The sequence below is a fragment of the Chiloscyllium plagiosum genome, unplaced genomic scaffold, assembly GCF_037043375.1.
Source record: "Chiloscyllium plagiosum isolate Xiang-an unplaced genomic scaffold, Cpla_swu_hap1 HiC_scaffold_2, whole genome shotgun sequence".
Taxonomy (NCBI): Eukaryota; Metazoa; Chordata; class Chondrichthyes; order Orectolobiformes; family Hemiscylliidae; genus Chiloscyllium; species Chiloscyllium plagiosum.
The window spans coordinates 62,602,212-62,624,469 of NW_028270140.1; the positions used below are offsets into that span (position 1 = coordinate 62,602,212).

The 22,258-nt window shown below is 41.3% G+C and overlaps 1 protein-coding gene across 2 annotated transcripts in view; it reads left to right on the forward strand.

Annotated features, from left to right (window-relative positions):
- Window positions 1-22,258, forward strand: part of shc3 (SHC (Src homology 2 domain containing) transforming protein 3) — a 289,678-nt gene that overhangs the window by 171,367 nt on the left and 96,053 nt on the right. For both annotated transcript variants that reach the window (XM_043713812.2, XM_087997227.1), the window contains exons 3-4: window positions 12,261-12,324; window positions 13,649-13,768. In XM_043713812.2, the coding sequence (XP_043569747.2) occupies window positions 12,261-12,324; window positions 13,649-13,768 (184 nt within the window). The remainder of the gene's footprint in view (window positions 1-12,260; window positions 12,325-13,648; window positions 13,769-22,258) is intronic.

The following is a 22,258-nucleotide window of genomic DNA, read 5'->3' on the forward strand; positions in this document are numbered from 1 at the left end:
ATCTGTCTATATCCTTTTCAAGTATGAGGCTATCCTTCTCACTATTTACTACACCACCAATTTTGTATTGTCTACCGATTTACTAATTAACCCACTCCTATTCAAATCTAAATCATTAATAAAAGCCACAAACTGCAAGAGCAACAACACCGATTCCTGAAGAACCCCAATGGACACAGAGTTCCATTCAGAAAAGTACCCTTCAACTACCATTTTCTGCCACTCAGCCAATTTAGGATCCAATTTTCCGAATATCCTTGGATCCCATGGACCCTTAGTTTTGCTATCTGTCTCCAATGTGGAACCTTACCAAAAACCTTATTGAAGACCAAGACTACATCAAAAACATTGCCCTCATCAACACACATGATCACCGCTTCGAAAAATTTAATCAAGTTGGTCAAACATGTCCTCCCATTAACAAAACCCGTGCTGACTGCTTTTAATTGATCCCTGCCTCTTCAAATGCAAAATAATTCTGTCCCTCAGAATTGCTTGCAATAGTTTCCCCACCACCAAGGTTAAATTGTCTGGCCTATAGTTTACTGATTTATCCCTTGCTGTTTTCTTGAATAACATTACTGTCTTTTGTAGTTTTGACCAAAATGCTGAAGCAAAAAACAATCACAAGGCAAACATTTTAAACCAACTTTATCAATCAAACAATCTAACATTCTGTGCAGAACTCAGTTATAATCACCGTTATGCATTTCTCTTAGCCTGTTTCTTCCATGAGCATATGACTTTTCCATTGCTCCTATGCTGTACTATCTTAGAGAGAGTAGTATGACTGTTGGAAAGCTGTCAATATTTAGTAGGGGAGACTTGCAAGTGTGGGCCTTGGAGGATGAGCTCATGGTGGACTTGCCCCTTGAAGATCCACTTTTGAACATTCTGAGAGAGGACAGCAAGCTCATGTTCCATGATACCACTTCCACTGCCATGGTTCAGCATGTAACAATATGAAAATGTGCTGGAAAACAGATTTCTGATCTTCTATGGGACGCTGCAAGCCCTGATGAACACAGAAGCCATTTGTGGTTGAAAGTTGAGCTTGTATGATTTCATTTTGAGCTTTGTAACAGTGCTCAGTCTTTGGGTAATTTCATATTCTGCATTGTGGTTGGGTCTTTAAGGATGGTAATGATGCTGGCCAGCATTTCCAGAGTGGAAATAGTAGTCTCCATACTCTGCATGAATTCATGTGCATGATTGTTGCTGGATTCCTTCATCTTTCTTGACAGAGATTGCTTGCAAGCCTGCCAAACTGACAAGAATTTCTGTGTAAACACATCAGCATTTTTCTGAATGCTACCCAATAGATTTCCTCATTAGTCTTCTGCAATAGAATTCAAATATGACCTCATCCTCCAATAAGCTCATATGCTCTGCCGTTTCTGATACAGGCTAAGTGTTCCCAGGCAATCCTCTTAAAATATGCCTAATATTAGTTTCTGACTTTGTGGCTATATGTATGACAGCGAGTAACAGTGTTATTTCTTCAACATTGTTTTCTTACTCTTCCAACTGTCTTTGATCATTGTTTGATCAGGTGATATTATTTGGGTATCTGAAATGATCCAAGAAAGGTTGTGAATAGTGATAATGACGGGTGGTGGTGAAACCAACAGTTGCAACTTTTGCACCTAAACTGGCAATGCACCAATACCCTGGCAGGGAGATTTGCTTGTGCCATTCAGCAGGATTTAACCTAGTGTGGCAGGATGGCGGGAACCACAGTAGCAGGCCAGCAAATAAAATGACCAAGGAAGACTCAGAGTCCAAGGCCAGTAACCTTAAGAGGAAGAACAAACGGGAGATTATGAACACGGCAGGACTTGCAATCTGAGGTATATTTGTTTTGATGTGAGGAGTATGACAGTTAAGGCATATGAACTTATAGTTTGGATTAATACATATAATATTGATGTTACAGCTGTTACAAAGACTTGGTTGAAAGGGAGTCAAGACTGACAGCTTAACATTGCTAGATTTAGATGTTTCAGGTGGGATGGTGAGGTATGTAAAAGAGGCAGCAGAGTTGCATTACTGCTTGGGGAAAATATCACAGCTGTACTAAGGGAGGATGCCTTGGAAGGGTCATCCAGCAAGGCCATATGGGTAGGGCTCAGGAACAGGAAGAGTGCAGTCATTTTGATGGCATTGTATTATAGCCGTTCCAACCACCAGCAGGTGATAGAGAAACAGATATGTGGATGCATTATTGAAAAATATAAAAGCAGCAGGGTTGTTGTGATGGCTGATTTTAACCTCTTTATTGACTTGGACTTGCTTAATGCCAGGGGCTTGAATGGGGAGGAATTTGTTAGGTACGTCCAAGATGGTGTTTTGAAACAAAATGTAAGTAGTCCAACTAGGAAGGGGCCATACTAGAATTAGTATTGGGCAATGAACTCAGCCAGGTGATGCAAGTTTCAGTGGGGATGTATTTGAGAACAGTGACCATAATTGTGTAAATCTTAAGTGAATTATGGATAAGGATAAGAGTAGTCCTTGGGTAAAGATGCTAAACTGGGGAAAGACTAACTACCACAATATCAGGCAGGAACTGGGTAATGTAGATTGGGGGCAACTGTTTGAGGGCAAATCCAGATCTGGCAAGTGTGAATCTTTTAAAGGTAAACTGATTAGAGTTTGGGACCAGCATGTTCCTGTGAAAATAAAGAATAAGGATGACAAGATTAGAAACTTTGCATGACAAGGGAAACTAAGAAACTAAAAAAAGGAGGTATACATAATGTTTAGGAAACTGAAGACAGGACCCACAAAGAATACAGAGATAGCAGGAAAAAATTGAAGCAAGGAGTTGGGTGGGGGCGGGGGTGCTAAAAGGGGCCATTAAATATCTTTGGCAAATCAGGATTAAGGAAAATCCCAAGGTATTGTATACATATATAAGGAACAAGAGGGTAGCTAAGGAAAGGAGAGGTTTACTCAAGGACAAAGATTAGAATTTATGCATACAGCTGGAGGAAGTGGGTGAGGTCCTTCATGAATACTTCTGGGGCAATTTGATTGAGCTTTTTTGATGAAGTGACAAAGTTGATTGATGAGGGCGGGGCCTAAGATGTGGTCATATGGATTTTAGCAAGACCTTTGACAATGTCCTTCATGGCAGGCTAATACAAAAATTGAAGTCACATGGGATCCATGGTGAGTTAATATAAAGATACCGAACTGGCTTAGTTATAGAAGACAGAAAGTAGTGGTTGAAGGGTGTTTTTCTGACAGAAGCTCTGTGACCAGTGGTGTTTGGCAGGGATCTGTGCTGGTATCCCTGTTTTTTATAACATATACATAAATGATTTGGAGGAGAATGCAGGTGGCTTGATTAGATAGTTTGTGGGCATCAGAAAGATTGGGGGACCTGTGGATAGTGAGCAGGATTGCCAGAGGATACAGCAGGACATAGGCTGGAGACTTGAGTGGAGAAATAGCAGATGGAGTTTAATCTGGACAAATGCAAAGTGATGTATTTGAAAGATCTAATGCAGGGGATAAGTACACAGTAAATGGCAGAATCTTTCATGACATCAACATACAAAAAAAAACAAGGCACACAGGTCCACAGTTCCCTGAAAATAATAACACAAGTGGCCAAGAAGGCACATATAGCATGCTTGCCTTCATCAGTCAGGGTACAGAGCAGAAAAACGTGACAACTCATGTTGCATCTATATAGAGCTTTCGTTGTGCCATTGTTGGAAATTTGTGTACAGTTCTGGTTGCCATATTACCATAAGGATGTGGAGGCTTTGGAGCAGGTATAGAAATGGTTTATTAGGATGTTGCTTGGTTTGGAGGGCATTATCTCTGAGGAGAGACTGGACAACCTTGGTTTGTTTTCACTTGAACATTGATGGATAAGAGGTGACCTGACAGAAGTTGACAAAATTATGAGAAGCATGGATAAACTGGATAGTTGAAGTCTTTTTCCTTGTGTAGAAATGTCAATTACCAGGTGAAAGGGAGTAAGTTTAAAGGAGATGTGACAGGCACCGTTTATTTTCATACTGAGTGCCTGGAAATTGCTGTCAGAGGAGATGGTTGAGGCAAATACAATCCAACATTTAAGAGGCATCTTGACAAATTATTGAATAGGAAGTGATATTGACCGCATGGGGTCTGAAGGTGTTTAGAAAGGCATCATGTGTCAGCGCAGACATGACAGGCCAAAGGGCTTCTTCCTGTGCTGGACTATTCTTTGATCTTTGTTCTTTGTAATTTAAGTCTTGGGGGTTTGGGGGTGGGTGGTGCAAAGGCATTCAGTCTATTAGGGCTAAACCAGAGTCAAACCTGATTTTAAAAAAAATATGTTTTATGAAAGAGATCACATTGGCTGCTGACAACATAGATTTGAAAACACCCTGCCTAATCTACCACACCAATGTCTGGAAACCCAGAAAGCAAAAAGCTGAGCAAGATTCCCCAATCCATTATGGTTCTGGATGGGACCCTGAACTGTGAAGCTCCCAAATGAGGAGAGATGAACTGGCTCCCCTTTTTCATTTATCCACCCATTGATTGCAATAAGATTAATTTGAAAAGGAATCTTTCCCTTGCAGGTACCTTTCTCCCAGACAGAAAAAAACTTATGTTCTAAATGGTGTTGGTTTAGCCAGGCTTTCTTGAATCAACAAAAAGAATGAGCTTATTAATTATCATACAAGAAAAGAAATACTAACACAATACATATACACATTAATTAGAAATAAGCAGTAAACTTAAAAAGTTAAAATACAATATAAGCTTATATGGATCAATCTCTGAATTGTTCATGAAGAATGGACAATTGAATATTGTGGCCATTGCAGTAAAGGTAATAGTAGCATTGATGGTGGAAACAGTTGGCTTCACAATTCTTTGTGTGGCAAATTGATTGAGATTCTATAGTTCTTTTAAATATAGTTCTTTTAGATGTTTTTGACTATGATTGAATATCTAGCATTCAGGGTGAGAGTGTGTCCTTTGTTGTCCTTTGTTTTTAACTGGTTGGCAGTGCTCAGCATGAGAAATGTTATTTACCTGCAACAGAGAGGTAGCTCAGCAATAGTTTGTTGAGTGTGACCTTCATGACATGAAAATGTTCAATTGCAGGGTATAATTCCAAGAGTATTCAGTTCCACTAGTTCATTCCAGTGAAGTTGAAACTTTTTTTCAGCCTCTTTTGTATACTTGTACATTTCTGTTATGTAAACAAACTTGCCGATAAATGTGGCTCTCTTCCAAGACGAAAGAGATACTTAGCTCCCTTGTTATCTCCTCTTCAGTTTCTCTCTGTTTGAAGTTTCCCTGACAATTTACATATGTAATATCCCTTGGGATTCATGCAGGACTCAGTCACCAAATTTAAAGCAGCAGTTTTTCAGACCTCTTTTTAGAAACAACACATTTTGGAATTAAACTTTAAACTTCAATAAATGTCTAGAAATCTTTTGGAGTTCTGATCTACCATCATAACAGCAGTCTTTCAGAATCTGTGTGTCTGAGAGAGAAACAGAGATAGATATAGCCAGCTCTGCATGAAAAGCAGAGAAAATGCTGCCTTTATTACCCACCACATGGAAGCAGGAAATTCATGCTCAGTTCATGGGGATTTAAATGAGGCTTGAGGATTTACTCAACTTGGATGGAGAGAGGAAACTCCAGAGTAATCTTTACTATGAAAGTTAGTCCTGGGGAATTAGAAGTTAACAGCTGGTAAAGGGAAAGGAGGCAGGCTATCAATAATGAAGAATAGTCCCAGGAGAACAAAGTGTCAATTTAAGGGACACAGTAAAGTATAATGGTAGTGTGGGATAAACAGTCATATCACAAGTCACAGAGGTGATCTTTTTCTGTAATTTAAAGTGTAAGTTAACCTAAAACAGTAATGTTAATCAGTGTTGCTTTTAGCTTGTTTATTACAGTTGAAGTTTTAAAATGTAAAATCTTCTATAGCCTTTTCATTGGAATTCAGATATACGTTTAAACACTATTGTTCTGTATGAGGATTCTAACAGCTAGGAAGTGGCAGCAGGATGTAATAGAGCTGGTATCTGTACGTGATGAGACACTGGACACGAGGAGCCTTCAGCCAGGACAGGGGTCCAGGATAGCACAGGTGGCAGCTTGCGAAAGAATGAATTTTCCCGTTAGCTCTGATTCAGTAAACGTGGATGAGGACAATAATGGAGCAACTGACAGATGAGTGCTCATGGTTTGTACGTCAAAAATTTTCAGTACATTAGCAGACCTACCAGAAGGTGTCAAGGGATGTGGAGGACTCCAATGAAACTTGGAACAAGAACTTCCCAGCATTGGGAGGGTGGACAACTCCATTTGAATGCCGGTGGAGTCAACCATTCTACAGTGTCTGATGGCTGAAGGCAAAGCTTTCTGGAGTGTTTCTTCCTTGGCCAGCTATGAACTGTCACAGTGAGCTTCTCACCAGTTTGAGCTCCCACCCTCTCTAAGCCTTACGTTCTCACTGAGACGTCAGTACCTGGACTGGTAGGAGATGCAGGAGAGAGCCTTTTCAATGCTTCCACAAGGCCTCATCTTCAGAATTCCAGGAGATGACTTCTGGGACAGTTGGCTTTTTTTTGTGGAGCTGGTGGAAGTGGTGGCTGTACCTGCAAGCCAGTGGTTAGATGTTTGTACAAGGTAGGACATTGACCGTTGGATTAATGTGAGAGATGTAGTGGAACAAAGAGTGGTAATTACTTGTTGGACCTTTGCATCCCCACAGGAGCAGTCCCAGTCTTCCCTAGAAAGCCAAGATTGGCCATTGTACAGGGTGAAGAGTTTAATGTCAGGCTTGCCTCTACCTGCATAGGGTGTTGTTATGGCCTGTTTTCTCCCATAATGACAGAAAGGGAGGGATTGAATGAGATTGAACTGGGTAATATGGTTGTTGTTGCTGGTGCAGGTGAGCAAAACAGGCCTTGAGGTGTTGAGTAGATTGTGCAAAGGCCATGTAGGATTAGTGGCATGTAAGATTGGGGGTAGGGGTCAGAGTAAGTGAGGGAAGATGTTACAGGCAATAGTGAGAGTGGCAAAGCAGTAGCCTTGGTGGGAGGTGAGTCTGGGAGCAGAGGTAGAGTGAGTGTGAGGTAGCAATGAGAAGAAAGTGGCACTTACCCAGGCACAGCAGAGAAGGTCATTGACTTTCTTCCAATACTGCTGCTTGTTCCTTCAGACCATGGGAATGGCATTGAATCAGGTAGTGACGTCTGACTAGATTGCCAGTATCTGGCAGTACCTTGGCCAGCCCACCCGGAACATGATGTCTCTCCCCTGGACCACCCTTTTTTAACATTGACTTCAGTTCCCTGTCCTTATCAGAAAATCTTTCCCTTCTCAATATGTTCTCAGTCTGTCTGAGACCAAGCAGGCAGTTTTGCAATGTCAGTGCTCATCCAGGTGCACATTGATCTTTAAAAATGGCGCAGGAACAAGGAGTACTGGCCTTTTATCAGATATCCACTGAGTTGCAAGTAGCTCTGGAATGGCACGTGGTAAGATAGGGCCAGAATCAGACGTGATGGATGCCACAAGACCAGTTAGATCGCTCATATGGCAAGCTTGGTCAGATATGAGAAAAAAACTAGTTTCTGCAGAAACCTGAATCATCAAAACATCCTTCACAAGCTATGTGAGGTTACAAAGGCATTGGCTGGATCACTGAGCTCCAAAAAGGTATTGCAGCACAAAATCTGCCTTGTGCACAGATTAACATCTTTATTTCCTGCTTTGCATACTGCTAGCAGATGTTTGCAACACCAGCACCAAAATTTGCATATTAAATCCACAGTTTAGATGCCGTTTTGTATCTCCACTGGTACTTGTAGCACCCAAATAACAAATGGTTAACAAGTCTCAAATCCTTACTCAAGGTATTCACTACTACTGGCTTTAAAAAAAAAAATCTTTTTTGTTGGCATTTAATCGCATAGCCAATGATTACCCAATGAAACTGGATCAAATTTCATAAAAGTGGCTTGACTGCAATGTTTTTCCAACATGTTTTGTTCTTATTTCAGATTTCTAGCATCTACACTATTTTGCTTGAAATATTGGCAAACTTGTCTTGTCAGTGATCTCTCTACAAAATTTAATCAATAATTAATTCAATCAATCCTCAATTTTCTGTTTTAAAGTGAGACTGGCTCGAATGCTTCCAAGAGATCAATTGTGTTAGGGGATTCTGAAGTCAGATGTGGCCAGCAGAGAAAAAGCAGAATGGTGTGTTGCTTCACTGGTGCAAGGATCAAGGATGTCTCAGAGAGGGTGCAGAATGTTCTCACGGGGGAGAGGGGCCAGCAGGAGGTCATTGTCCATATTGGAACCAACGACATTGGAAGGGAAAAGGTTGAGACTCTGAAGGGAGATTACAGAGAGTTGGGCAAAAATTTAAAAAGGAGGTCCTCAAGTGTAGTAATATTTGGATTACTTCCAGTGCTTTGGGCTAGTGAGGACAGGAATAGGAGGATAGAGCAGATGAATGCATGGCTGAGTTGCTGGTGTATGGGAGAAGAATTCACATTTTTGGATCATTGGAATCTCTTTTGGGGTAGAAGTGACCTTTACAAGAAGGACGGATTGCACCTAAATTGGAAGGGAATATACTGGCAGGGAAATTTGCTCGAACTGCTCGGGAGGATTTAAACTAGTAAGGTATAGGGAATGCTGGATGAATAAAGAAATTGAGGGTTTGGTTAAGAAAAAGAAGGAAGCATATGTCAGGTATAGACAGGATAGACCGAGTGAATCCTTAGAAGAGTATAAAGAAAGTAGGAGTATACTTAAGAGGGAAATCAGGAGGGGAAAACGGGGACATAAGATAGTTTCGGCAAATAGAATTAAGGAGAATCCAAAGGGTTTTTACAAATATATTAAGACAAAAGGGTAGCTAGGGAGAGAATAGGGCCCCTCAAAGATCAGCAAGGTGGCCTTTGTGTGGAGCCACAGAAAATGGGGCAGATACTAAATGAATATTTTGCATCAGTATTTACTGTGGAAAAGGATATGGAAGATGTAGACTGTAGGGAAATAGATGGTGAGAGATTACAGAGGGGGATTGCTGGATGTCTTGAAACGGTTAAAGGTGGATAAATCCCCAGGACCTGATCAGGTGTACTCGAGAACGCTGTGGGAAGCTAGAGAAGTGATTGTTGGGCCTCTTGCTGAGATATTTGTATCATCGATAGTCATAGGTGAGGTGCCGGAAGACTGGAGGTTGGCAAAAATGGTGCCACTGTTTAAGAAAGGTGGTAAAGACAAGCCAGGGAACTATGGACTGGTGAGCCTGACCTCAGTGGTGGGCAAGTTGTTGGAGGGAATCCTGAGGGACAGGATGTACATGTATTTGGAAAGGCAAGGACTGATTCGGGATAGTCAACATGGCTTTGTGCGTGGGAAATCATGTCTCACAAACTTGATTGAGTTTTTTGAAGAAGTAACAAAGAAGATTGATGAGGGCAGAGCAGTAGATGTGATTTATGTGGACTTCAGTAAGGCGTTCGACAAGGTTCCCCATGGGAGACTGATTAGAAAGGTTAGATCTCGTGGAATACAGGGAGAACTAGCCATTTGGATACAGAACTGGCTCAAAGGTAGAAGACAGAGAGTGGTGGTTGAGGTTTGTTTTTCAGACTGGAGGCCTGTGACCAGTGGAGTGCCACAAGGATCGGTGCTGGGCCCTCTTCTTTTTGTCATTTACATAAATGATTTGGATGCGAGCATAAGAGGTGCAGTTAGTAAGTTTGCAGATGACACCAAAATTGGAGGTGTCGTGTACAGCGAAGAGGGTTACCTCAGATTACAATAGGCTCTGGACCAGATGGGCCAATGGGCTGAGAAGTGGCAGATGGAGTTTAATTCAGATAAATGTGAGGTGCTGCATTTTGGGAAAGCAAATCTTAGCAGGACTTATACACTTAATGGTAAGGTCCTAGGGAGTGTTGCTGAACAAAGAGACCTTGGAGTGCAGGTTCATAGCTCCTTGAAAGTGGAATTGCAGGTAGATAGGAGAGTAAAGAAGGCGTTTGGTATGCTTTCCTTTATTGGTCAGAGTATTGAGTACAGGAGTTGGGAGGTCATGTTGCGGCTGTACAGGACATTGGTTAGGCCACTGTTGGAATATTTCGTGCAATTCTGGTCTCCTTCCTATTGGAAAGATGTTGTGAAACTTGAAAGGGTTCAGAAAAGATTTACAAGGATGTTGCTAGGGTTGGAGTACCTGAACTACAGGGAGAGGCTGAACAGGCTGGGGCTGTTTTCCCTGGAGCATCGGAGGCTGAGGGTTGACCTTATAGAGGTTTACAAAATTATGAGGGGCATGGATAGGATAAATAGACAAAGTCTTTTCCCTGGGATCGGTGAGTCCAGAACTAAAGAGCATAGGTTTAGGGTGAGAGGGGAAAGATATAAAAGAGACCTAAGGGGCAACGTTTTCATGCAGAGGGTGGTACATGTATGGAATGAGCTGCCAGAGGATGTGGTGGAGGCTGGTACAATTGCAACATTTAAAAGGCATTTGGATGGGTATATGAATAGGAAGTGTTTGGAGGGATATGGGCCGGGTGCCGACAGGTGGGACTAGATTGGGTTGGGATATCTGGTCAGCATGGACTGGTTGGACCGAAGGGTCTGTTTCCATGCTGTACATCTCTATGACTCCATGAATTGCTCCATAGATTTCACCTACTTCATTGTACATCATCAGTTTTCATTAGAGAGAAGAAGGATGAGAGGTGACTTAATAGAGATATACAAGATTATCAGAGGATTAGATAGGGTGGACAGTGAGATCCTTTTTCTTCGGATGGTGATGGCTAGCATGAGGTGGCATAGCTTAAAATTGAGGACAGATGTGAGAGGTAGGTTCTTTGCTCAGATTGTAGGGTTGTGGAATGCCCTGCCTGCAACAGTAGTAGACTTGCCAACTTTAAGGGCATTTAAATGGTCATTGGATAAACATGGATCTTAATGGAATAGTTTGGGTTAGATGGGCTTCAGATTGATTTCACAGGTCAACGCAACATCGAGGGCTTCAGGGCCTGTACTGTGCTGTTATGTTCTATATGCATGCTCCCTCTTTATCACTTTGTCTGCATGATTGACTTTATTTTATAGATTCGCAGTAAAAAATGCAATAACTCATGATTACCACAAGAAGCATGTTTCCATTATTTGATATTCATAAACAAATTGGTGGAGTTTTAACCTCCTAAAATTGGCAGAGTGGCTTAGGTACAAACTAAACTGTTCATAATTTGAGGCCTGATCTCAATCTGCCTCCATTTATCTACCTCTGATTTTCGTAGGGGCAGGAGGAGAAGCCAAATGACCAACCCCTTCTGAGAAGGTGTTTTGTCAGTTTTAATATTATAATGAGGGTCACAAGCATCTTGTTTCAGATATTTTCTAATGAACCTGTTCAGAGATGTTATTACACACCTTTAAAGCAAATAGGACTTGAACCCAAGCCTCTTTCCACAGAAGTAGGGACACTATCTGTGGCACAAGAACCCATCTTTGCTCCACTGTTTTGAATTTAACCATAGAGAGCTGAGTCTTGGAAATCCTTTGTGAGCACCTTTGGATCCATGGGGTGACCATTTTTCCTTATTTTTGCTGGATTGGTTGAGCAGCCTTGGCAAACCCATTGAGATTGAGCATCAGTCTGACCCATCTGAACTCACCCACCTAATCTTTCTCTGAGGCCTCCAATCTTCCAATTTCTAAGCCAAACTTCTGATTTCCCTTTCAGACCTTTGATTGCGAACCCCACCGAAGGCCTCTGATTCTCCCCCTGCAGAGTTCAATACCATATCTCCAGAAGCCCTCTGATACTTAACTCCTCCTCTCTGAAATATCAAATCCACCATAAGGCCTCGGGTATACCCAAAGCCCATACCCTGAGATGGGAACTCCAGCTTGTGATAGGTACCCAAAATTCACAACTGTAGTTCCCTGCGTCTGGTGAATCCCCTGTACACAAACTTCCACTTACTACAAACTGGATAATTCCTATTTAGGACTGATACAGCCCTCCATCTGTCTACTCCTACCATTGGGGTATGATCTTGCCTGGTTATGAGGGGTCTACTGGCAACTACTGTCCATTATCTTATATACTTATATACTTATACTTCAGTTAATATATTTTTATGCATTGCCTGTGACACAGTGTTAATATATGGGTTTATTTTGATAAGAGAATCTGTCCTTACTATCATTCTTTTCTTTTCCAGAGAAGCTATCAGTAGAGTGTGTGAAGCGGTACCAGGCACAAAAGGAGCTTTTCGAAAGAGAAAGGTATCCTCACAACTTATTTTATATCTTCATTGCTTGCAACAGAAGCTGATTTTGCAATCTTCCCGCCATGTGATAATGTTGAATAATCAGTCTCGGAAGGGTTAATTCAATGACCCTGTACTCCCAAAAAGCAAGTTAAGCTCATAGACAGAAACGTAAGAGATAGTTCTATAACATTGCAGTCCTTAATCTCTGACTCTCACTCCCAGCTAGAAGCATAGCATCATGGAGTTAGCACTATCATTTTGATTCTTGCATGAATTATTGAAGTTTATTCTTTTAACAGAGTGTTTTGAAGCAAGAAACATTCAGAAGATTTATGCTTTTTTTTCAGTTCGTGGTGCACTACTTATTACTAATAGGTCTTTCCCCTCCTCTGCCTACATGCTTCATAGTTGCATAACAAAGTAGAAATGATTTATAGTTCCCTTCATTTTTGCCATAATTGCTTTGTGCTCTGTAAGAAGGAGCTTTAAGAAATAAAAAATTAAGCAGTCTGAAACCGTTTGGTCATATTTCATATATTCTCACTACCATATTGTGACTACAGTATGTACTAACCGTAGGATACCCTGCAGTTACCTACCAGGATTTTTAGCTGCATCTCCAAAAGCTATGACCTCTATCTAGAAAGATGAAGAATCAGGTGAATGGGAAGATCATCATCCCCAAATGTCCTCTTCAAGTCAGGCAATATCCAGACTTATATATATGTTAATTTTTCTTCACCATCGTGGATAAAATCCTGGAACTCCCAGCTATACAGCATCTGGGAAGACCTTTAAAGATACTAGCAGTTCAAGAAGAGCAATAGTTTTCCATAGTGCGTCGGTGAAGGAGCAATTAAGTCCAATATTATCAGTCATGCCCATGCCCTGAGAATAAATAAAAATAAGTTAATTAACCTCTGTTTTCTTTTATAATAGTTAGGATTATGACTGAAACTTTAGTGATTAATTCGGCTTTTCAGATATCTAAAATCTAATCTCAAATTAAAAGAAATCTCTGGAATTTGAGTGAGTTTATAAGATATAAAGTGTTGGCTAGCTCAGTTGGTTGGATATCTATTGTGTGCCCCAGATGAACATAAAAGATATTGGGTTGATCCTGTTTTGGCAGGGGCAGACCGAGCCTGCCTCTGTGCCCTACCTATGCTGAAAAATCAAAGTACTTTGCTAAGTTTCAGCAAATAATTATAAAGGACCTCACTTTGGGGGCAGAAAATTCAAGAAGAAGAGGGAGCTGAGTTACAGAGGTCACAGTTATCTTTAATAGTGTCTTCCTGCAGCTTGGGTAATAGTTTCTATGTAACTTGCCTCAACAGCCACCAAGTAAAGCATTGTCTAGTGTACTTGGTAAGAGCAACCTACAGTTTGCTGGAATGAACATCACTCTGAATATTTCAACCAGCAGCCTCAATCTAATGACGCCTGACACTAAGCAGGTAGGCATCTTGTTAAAGATATGAGCTAGTTTGTGAAGGTGGTCTAGTACCATAATGAGATGTCGCTGTGTAATAGCCCAAATTTTCTTCACACACTATCGCTTTGAGCACACATGTGAAATGTAATATTCATATAGCATCAGTCACATTTTTAAAAATCCTCAAGAAAACTGAGAATGGATTACGTTTGGACATATTTTTGGACATATTGTAGTGAATTGGTTTGATTTGAATTTAGCCTCCTTTTAATTTGGACATGATATGAAAATGCATGCTGCCTGTGTAACTAAGTCATTTTATTTATAAAATACCAGGTGGGAGCAGGCAACAGCCTAACTGTCTTGAAACCAGGATCTTTATCACAGAGTCATGGAAGTTTACAGCACTGAAAAAGGACCTTCAGTCCATCAAGTCGGTGCCAGTCAAAAACAGGCACCTGATGCCCCTTACCTGTTTTTTACTTGATCATTGATCACTGTAACAAAGGGAAATATTCCTCTCTGTCTACCCTATACATGCTCCTTTTAATTTTATACATCTCAAACATATGCTTCCAAGCCTCCTTTGCTCCAAGGAAAACCACAGTCTATTCAATCTCTTTATAACGAAAATTCTCCAGCCCGATAATATCCTGATGAGTTTTGTCTGTGCCTTCTCCAGTGCAGTCACATTCCTTCTATAATGTAGATTCCAGAACTACATACAATACTCCAGCTGTGGTGTAACCACCTTTTTCAAAGAGTTCCAGCATAACAGCAGTTGGGGGTGGCATGGTGGCTCAGTGGCTAGCACTGCTGCATCACAGTGCCAGGGACCCGGGTTCGACTCTGGCCTTGGGCGACTGTCTATGTGGAGTTTGCACATTCTCCCCGTGTCTGCGTGGGTTTCCTCCGGGTGCTCCGGTTTCCTCCCAAAGTCCAAAGATGTGCAGGTTAAGTGAATTGGCTTTTTAAATTGCTCATAGTGTTAGCTGCGTTAGTCAGGGGTAAATGTAGGGAAATGAGTCTGGATGGGTTTCTCTTCAGAGAGTCAGTGTGGACGTGTTGGGCTGAAGGACCTGTTTCCACGCTGTAGGGAAGCTAGTCATAACCTCTCTGTTCTTAACCACTTTATCTACTTGTCACATTACCTTAAGAGGCTGAAGTACATGCACAGTCAGGTCGTTGTGATCCTCAGTGCTCCCCAGGATCCTACTGTTCATCATGTATCCATTGTCTTTTTGTCCTGCCCAAATGCATCAACTCACTCTTATGTGCATCAAATTTCATTTGTCACTGATCAGTCCATCTGATCAGCCAGTCCATATCCTTCTGTCATCTAAGGCTGTCCTCTTCACTTTTTACTACCCCACCAATTTTCATATCATTCACAAATTTACTGATCAAACCTTCCACAATCAAGTCTAGGTCATTATATATACCCCAAACAGTAATGTCCCGACGAGTTTGAGAAGATTTGTAGCTCAGGTTGAGGTTCTGGATGTAAAAACAACACATACGGACCAAATATTGAACTACTGAAGCAATCACCCCAACATCCACAAATGAAGCTGCATCAGAACATTATTCCAACGAGCCACCACACACTGCAGCACAGAGAGCTATGCAGAGTAGTGGAAAATCACCTAAACCGTGTATTCAAAAAGAACAGTTACCCAATGAATACAATCCGCAGATTTCTCAGCAACAAACCCAAACAAGCAGACAAAGTGCATCCAGAAACTCCAGCCATTCTCCCCTACATCAAAGACATCTTGGAAATGACTGCCAGACTACTCAGACCCCTTGGCATCATGGTAGCCCACAAACCCACCAACACAGTAAAACAGCAGCTAATGAACTTGAAAGACCCTATACAGACAACAAGCAAAACTAATATCATTTACAAAATACTGTGCAAGGACTGTAACAAACACTACATTGGACAAACGGGCAGAAAACTAGCCACCAGGATACATGAACATCAACAAGCCACAAAACGACATGACCCTCTCTCACTAGTATCCTTACATATAAATGAGGAAGGACACCACTCCGACTGGGACAACACATCATCCTAGGACAAGCCAAATAGAGACATGCACGAGAATTCCTAGAAGCATGGCATTCCAACCAGAAGTCTATCAACAAACACATCAAGTTGCACCCCATCTACCACCCCCTGAGAAAAAGAACAGGAAATGACATCACCACAGGAAATGACATCACCAACCCAAACATATAAATAGAAAGCAGGAATTATCAACAGTGTTTCACCTGGAGGCCCACTGAAGATGTTACCTAGTAGGGTGTCGAAACGTCTGGAAATGAACCTTCCAGCTCAGCGCGCAAACCTACATCCACCGCACAATGCGGAACTCCACGACACATGCTTATAATCACAAAACAAAATTGGCCATTAACCTCTGCTCCCTGCCACTACCCAGTTCTGAATCTAATTAACCAAATTTCCTTGGATCCCATTGATTCTTAATTTCGCAAACTGTCTCCCATGCAGGACCTTATCAATAGCCTTACTGAAGTCCAAGTAGACTATGTCAAATGCATTGCCCTCATTTATATATCTTTCAAAAATTGAATTAAATTGATCAGACATGACCTCTCCTGAACAAAACCATGCTCACTATTCTTGCTTCATCCTTGCCTCTCCAAATGCAGATTAACTCTGAGCCTCAGAATTGCTTCCAATAGTTTCCCCCGCACTAAAGTTAGATCGATTGGCTTGTAGTTTCCTGATGTAGTTTTGAATAATGGTATCACATTGACTGTCCTGCAGTCCTCTCTGGCAACTTTTCTCTGGCCAGAGAGGAATTGAAAATTATTGCCAAAGGCCGCTGCTATTCCTCCCTTCCCTCACTCTACAACCTAGCGACACATTTCATTCATCCCTGGAGATTTAACAACTATTCAACCTGTCAGTCCACTCAGGACCTCCTCTCTGTCTATGCTAATGTCTTTAAGTATTTCACAGTCCTTCTCCATGATTTCTAAACCCAAATCGTCCATTTCACTAATGAATACCGATACAAAGTATTTATTTAGAACTTATCCTCCAGCTTCACTAATAAACACTGTGTTCTTAATGGCCCTACTCTTTCTCTAGTTACTCTTTTACCCTCAAAGTACTTGCAAAACAGCTAAGGCTTGTTTTTGTATCTTACCTAACATTATCCTTTCCTTCCTTCATTTAGCCCTCCTTATTTCCTTTCTGCCAGATCTTATTATGTAATGAGGAGTCATCTTGGGATGGGTATCTGTCTCAATTATAAGGATGGTCTGTAACTCAGTATGAGAACATTTTTGTTCAGTATAGTTTAATGGGAATGAGGAACACAACAGAAAATACCGAAAACACTCAACATTTAAATAGTATGCATATAGAGAACAGAACATGTAATGTTTCACATTCAAATCATTCCTTAGGGCTCAGTTGCATTGGATTTATGGTATCTGATCTTCAGCAAATTAACTGTGGAGGATCAGTTACTTATTTCTGAGATTCATGATAAACTATTTTTTCATGGGATTTCCAGGACTTTGTCACAGTCATATCTGTCTGTCTATATGATAGTTCACCATGCTCAGCTTCATTTATGTATCTATAAGAGACAATTATTAAAAAGAAAGCATGTCATTAGATTTTATCTAACACATTTTAGTTTTCTCTATCATTAGGTAGTTAATTTCTATATCGAAATGGATGCTAGAAACAGTTCCACTTGTGTATCTGTAAGGATGTATGTACAGTTGGATGAATGCTTCAGTACAAAGTAATCAAAAAATCTTTACTGAAGAAGGGCTTATGCCCGAAACATCGATTCTCCTGCTCCTCGGATGCTGCCTGGCCTGCTGTGTTTTTCCAGCACCACATTTTTCAAAAAAAAATCTTTACTGTCTGCTTTCCTCAGTTCTTTGTTTAATTATGAAAGTGAGAAGTAGAAAACATTTATCTCCTATTTGCTTGCTTAAAAGCGTGGTTGTATCATACAAGTCAACGTGATTTTGATTTTTCCTGAACTAGAGTAACAACTATATTCCATTATTTTCTGGGTACCATAAAAAGGTGCATGCTCAGGACTAGCAAGTGGTTTGCACCACACTTGCAAACATGCCGGGACTTGATTTCCTAAAAGCTTGAATGATCTTTTTGAGGAGAAATTCAACCTGAATTTTTCATTGAATCACCCAATACAACACAACCATTTTTGATGTAGAAAAGCTGTCCAGACATTTAAAAAATAAGGTATTTAAGTAGAATTAAACAATTACCACCTTAAAACCCAAATCAGATATCACAGAAGGAAACCATCATTCCATTGTGCCCATGCCGGCCTTTTGAAAGAGGGTAGGATTTTGGGGGGTGCTGTCTTGTGGTCAGGATTGAAGGTGGAGAGACTGAAGATCTAGGTTAGTGACAAGATGCAGATTGAGACCACAGACACGGTAGTTAGTTTTGCAGCCTCATTGTGCCAGCAACACAGGTTCAATTCCAGCCTTAGGTGACTGTGTTGAGTTTGCATGTGCTCCCTGAGTCTGTGTGGGTTTCCACCAGGGGCTCTGATTCCTTCTGCGGTCCAAAGATATGCAGATTAGGTGCATTGGCTGTGCTAAATTGCCCCTTGTGTCGGCTATGTGGAGTGGCCATGATAAATGTGGGGTTACAGGGATAGATTGGGGGCTGGGTCTGGGTGGAAGGCTCCTTGCAGGGTCGATGGCGACTTGATGGCCAAATGGCCTCTATCTGCACTAAGAATTGTGTGGGGGCAGCTGAAGGCAGTAATGATGATGCAAGAGAGGCCTCCAGTAATGACTTTACTTATTCTTTCATAAGAAGTGGTGATGATGTTAAGGTCACCATTTCTTGCATATTCTGGTTTCTCTTGATAATGTGGTAAGCTGCCATCTTGAATCGCTGCAGTCCAAGTGTTGCAGGTACATGTTAGGGAGATATCTTGATCCAGTAACAGAGAAGGAAAGGTAATATAGAAGAAAGTCAAGATGTGACTTGGAGGGGAGCTTGCAAATGGTGATGGTTTTGTGGCCCTAATCCTTCTATGTGACAGAGCATGAGAGTTTGGAAGGTGTTGTTGAAGGAACCTTGGTGAGTTGCTGCAGGTCATCTTGCATGTAGTATACACTGCAGCCATTGTGAATCAGTGGTGGAGGGAGAGAATGTTTAAGGTGTTGAGTGGACTGCCAATCATAAGGGCTTCTTTATCCTGGAGGATGCCTTGCTTTTGAGTGTTGTTGGAGCTGTGCTCATCCAGACAAGAGGAAGCTATTCCTTCACTCTCCTGACTTATACCTTGTATATGGTTGTCAGATTGGAGGTGAGTTACTTGTTAGGGAATTACTAGACTGTGATCTGTTTGTTAGTAATTATGTGGCTGATCCAGTTCATTTTCTGATCAATGATAGCTCCAGGATATTGATTGTGAAGAGTTCAGCAATGGTAATGCCATTGATTGTCATTAGGGAGATGGTTAGATTTGCATTTAATGGAGGTGGTTATTGCCTGGCACTTATGTGGTGCAAATGATGAGGAGAACTTGCTGCATATGGATATGGACTGCTTCAATATTGGAGGAGAATTGCACAGATCCAGAAACAGAACTATCTACCTTTATGTTAGGTTTGACTCTAACCTGTGAAGAATGATTGTTTTTGATTCAGTGGAACTTTGGAACTTAGAAGAAGGCCATTTAGCCCATCAAGTCTTCTTTGTCTTATTTTCATCATAAACATTTTCATTTCAATCTACATTCATAATACAAACAGTTCTGACATGACGCACGTTTCTGCAGCATGATTTGGCTGTAACGTCGCTGAAGAATTAGGGAATGGTATTCTCAAGAACGCTTACCCTGTTAGCAATAGTGTGATTCAAGCAGGGATTGGCTTGCATGCTTCATTCTGTGCATGTGCTGACGTCTGCTCCAAAATCTCTGTGCAGCTCTGTGCATGTGCTGATGTCCGTGCCGTTTCTCACATGTGCTGATGTCTGTGCCATTCTGGGCATGCGCGATGTTGGTGTCAGTCTTTGTGCTGTACTGCACATGTACCGATGTCAACTGCTGACAGAGCAGCTTTCTTACATTTTTAAAATGTACTGTGTTAAATTTACTTTTGTTTCATTAATAAATATGATTTCAGTCTTCATTCAGACTACGCTACACTTTGTGTTAGACTTTTGGGTGATTTTTGAGCCATTGTGAGTGATTTTTTTTGCTGGTCTGCCCCTCACCATACTTTTCCCATAGGCCCCATTATTTATATTAAGTGATTTTCTATTAAGTGAGGTTTCACTGGAACACAACTACAGCGTTATAAGAGAACCAGCTGTATTTAAGCCTAATGGCAACCATGTTGTGAAGAGACATGGAAAATGGGTGCAGGAGTAGACCATTCAATCTTTTGGTATAATCACCATTTTGGCTTCACCATTTGGTATAATCATGGGTAATCATTTCACCCAGGATCCTACTCTCTGCACGCCCGATAATTCCTTTAGTACTGTGAACTACATTTAACTCCTTTTGAAAACATTCAGTGTTTTGGCCTCAATTGTTTTCTGTCAAGAATAATCCATAGGCATTAGTCTCTGGGTTGAAAAATATGTTGCTGGAAAAGCGCAGCAGGTCAGGCAGCATCCAAGGAGCAGGAGAATTGACGTTTCGGGCATAAGCCTGACCTGCTGCGCTTTTCCAGCAACACATTTTTCAGCTCTGATCTCCAGCATCTGCAGTCCTCACTTCTAATCAGTCTCTGGGTGTCTAACTGCTGTTTCCCAGGCCACTGTTAATGGTTGTAAAAGCCAGTCTGGTTTACAAAGTCCTTTCATGCAGGAACTCTCCAATCCTTACCTGGTCTGATCTATGTGTGACTCCAGACTCCAGACCCACTGCAATGTGGTTGACTCTTAATTACTTTGAGTATTTAGCAATGGACAATAAATGCTGTACTGACAACAATGCTTACATCCCAGTAATGAATAAGAAAAACAACATAAAATTAGCACTCTGGCTCATCTTGACACCGAACATATTATGATATTGAAGAGTCAAAGAATCCCTAGACTGTGAAAGCAGACAATTTAGCTCATCAAGTCCATACCAACCCTTTGAGAAGCATCCTACCTACACCCACCCACTTGCCCTATCTCCATAGCCCCACATTTACCATAGCTAAGCCACCTAGCCTACACATCCCTGGACACTGTGGGCAATCCACCAAACCTGCACATTTTTGGACCAAGGGAAAAAACCCAATGCACCCAGAGGTAACCTATGCTGACATGGGTAGGATGTGCAAACTCGACACAGAGAGACCCCCGAGGGTAGAATTGAATCCAGGTGCCTGGCACTGTGAGACACCAGTACAAACCATTGACCACCATGCTGCCTTATGTCATGGGATGATTTGTCCCCGTAGCCATCTCTTTATAATTTATGTGGAGAAATTAGAAACAAAGTTTGCCAAGTATATTCTTTGCTGTATGGCAAATTCTAGTCCTCTGGTACCTCATGTATCAGTCCGGGCATTAAGATTTGACACCTGTTTAGCCATGCACTGAACAATGAGATGAGTAAAGAATCTGACCATTCAATAACCAGTCCATTAGTTCTAGTTAAAGGAATGTTCTTCAGACTCCAGGAGAGCTCCCAGTTTTTCAAAATGTTTAATGGGAGTTTTTTTTTCCCCAAGAGCTATTTGAACAACTTTGCCTGCGCTGCTGATAATGAAGTAAAGTTGTGTGCATAACCCAGACCATTATGGAAGCCAACCTTCCATCCATGCACTCCATTTACCCTTCTCGTTGCCATGGAAAGGTTGCCAACATCAAAGATCCCTCCCACCTGGTAATGTTCTCTTCCAACCTCTTCCATCAGGCAGAAGATACAGAAGCTTGAACACACACACTTTTCGAAAGGTTCAAGAACAGCTTCTTCCCTGCCATTATTAGACTGCTAAGTGGATTTCTCTAACTTCAAATAATGATGATCTTGCTAATTTTGATCTTGCTTTGTGCATTTCCTGTGCAGCTGTAACCTTGTATGCCTCACTCTGTTTAAGCACCGTATGATCTGTATATCTTGTTTGCAATGATCTGCTTGTACTGTTCACAAAACAAAGCTTTGCACTGTACTTAGGTACATGTGACTACATTAAATCAAATCAAAATGAAGTACTGCTTTAGTATTGCACTGAACTGTCAGCTTACGTTATGTGCTCATGTCATGAAATGAGCCAAGACACTGACAATCCCCTACCCAGATACAATGATTTGATCAACTGCACAGGGTTTACAACCACTCTGCATTTCAGATTAGGCTCTCACCAGACCTGGCCCACATGTGACTCCAGACTCTTAGTAAAGGTGGTTGACTTTTAACTGCTGCCCAGGCACTTTAGGTGTGGGTCATAAATACTGACTTGATGCCTCCATCCAACAGAAAAAGATAAAAGCTCTGCTTTTCTGGTGAAGGTGCGT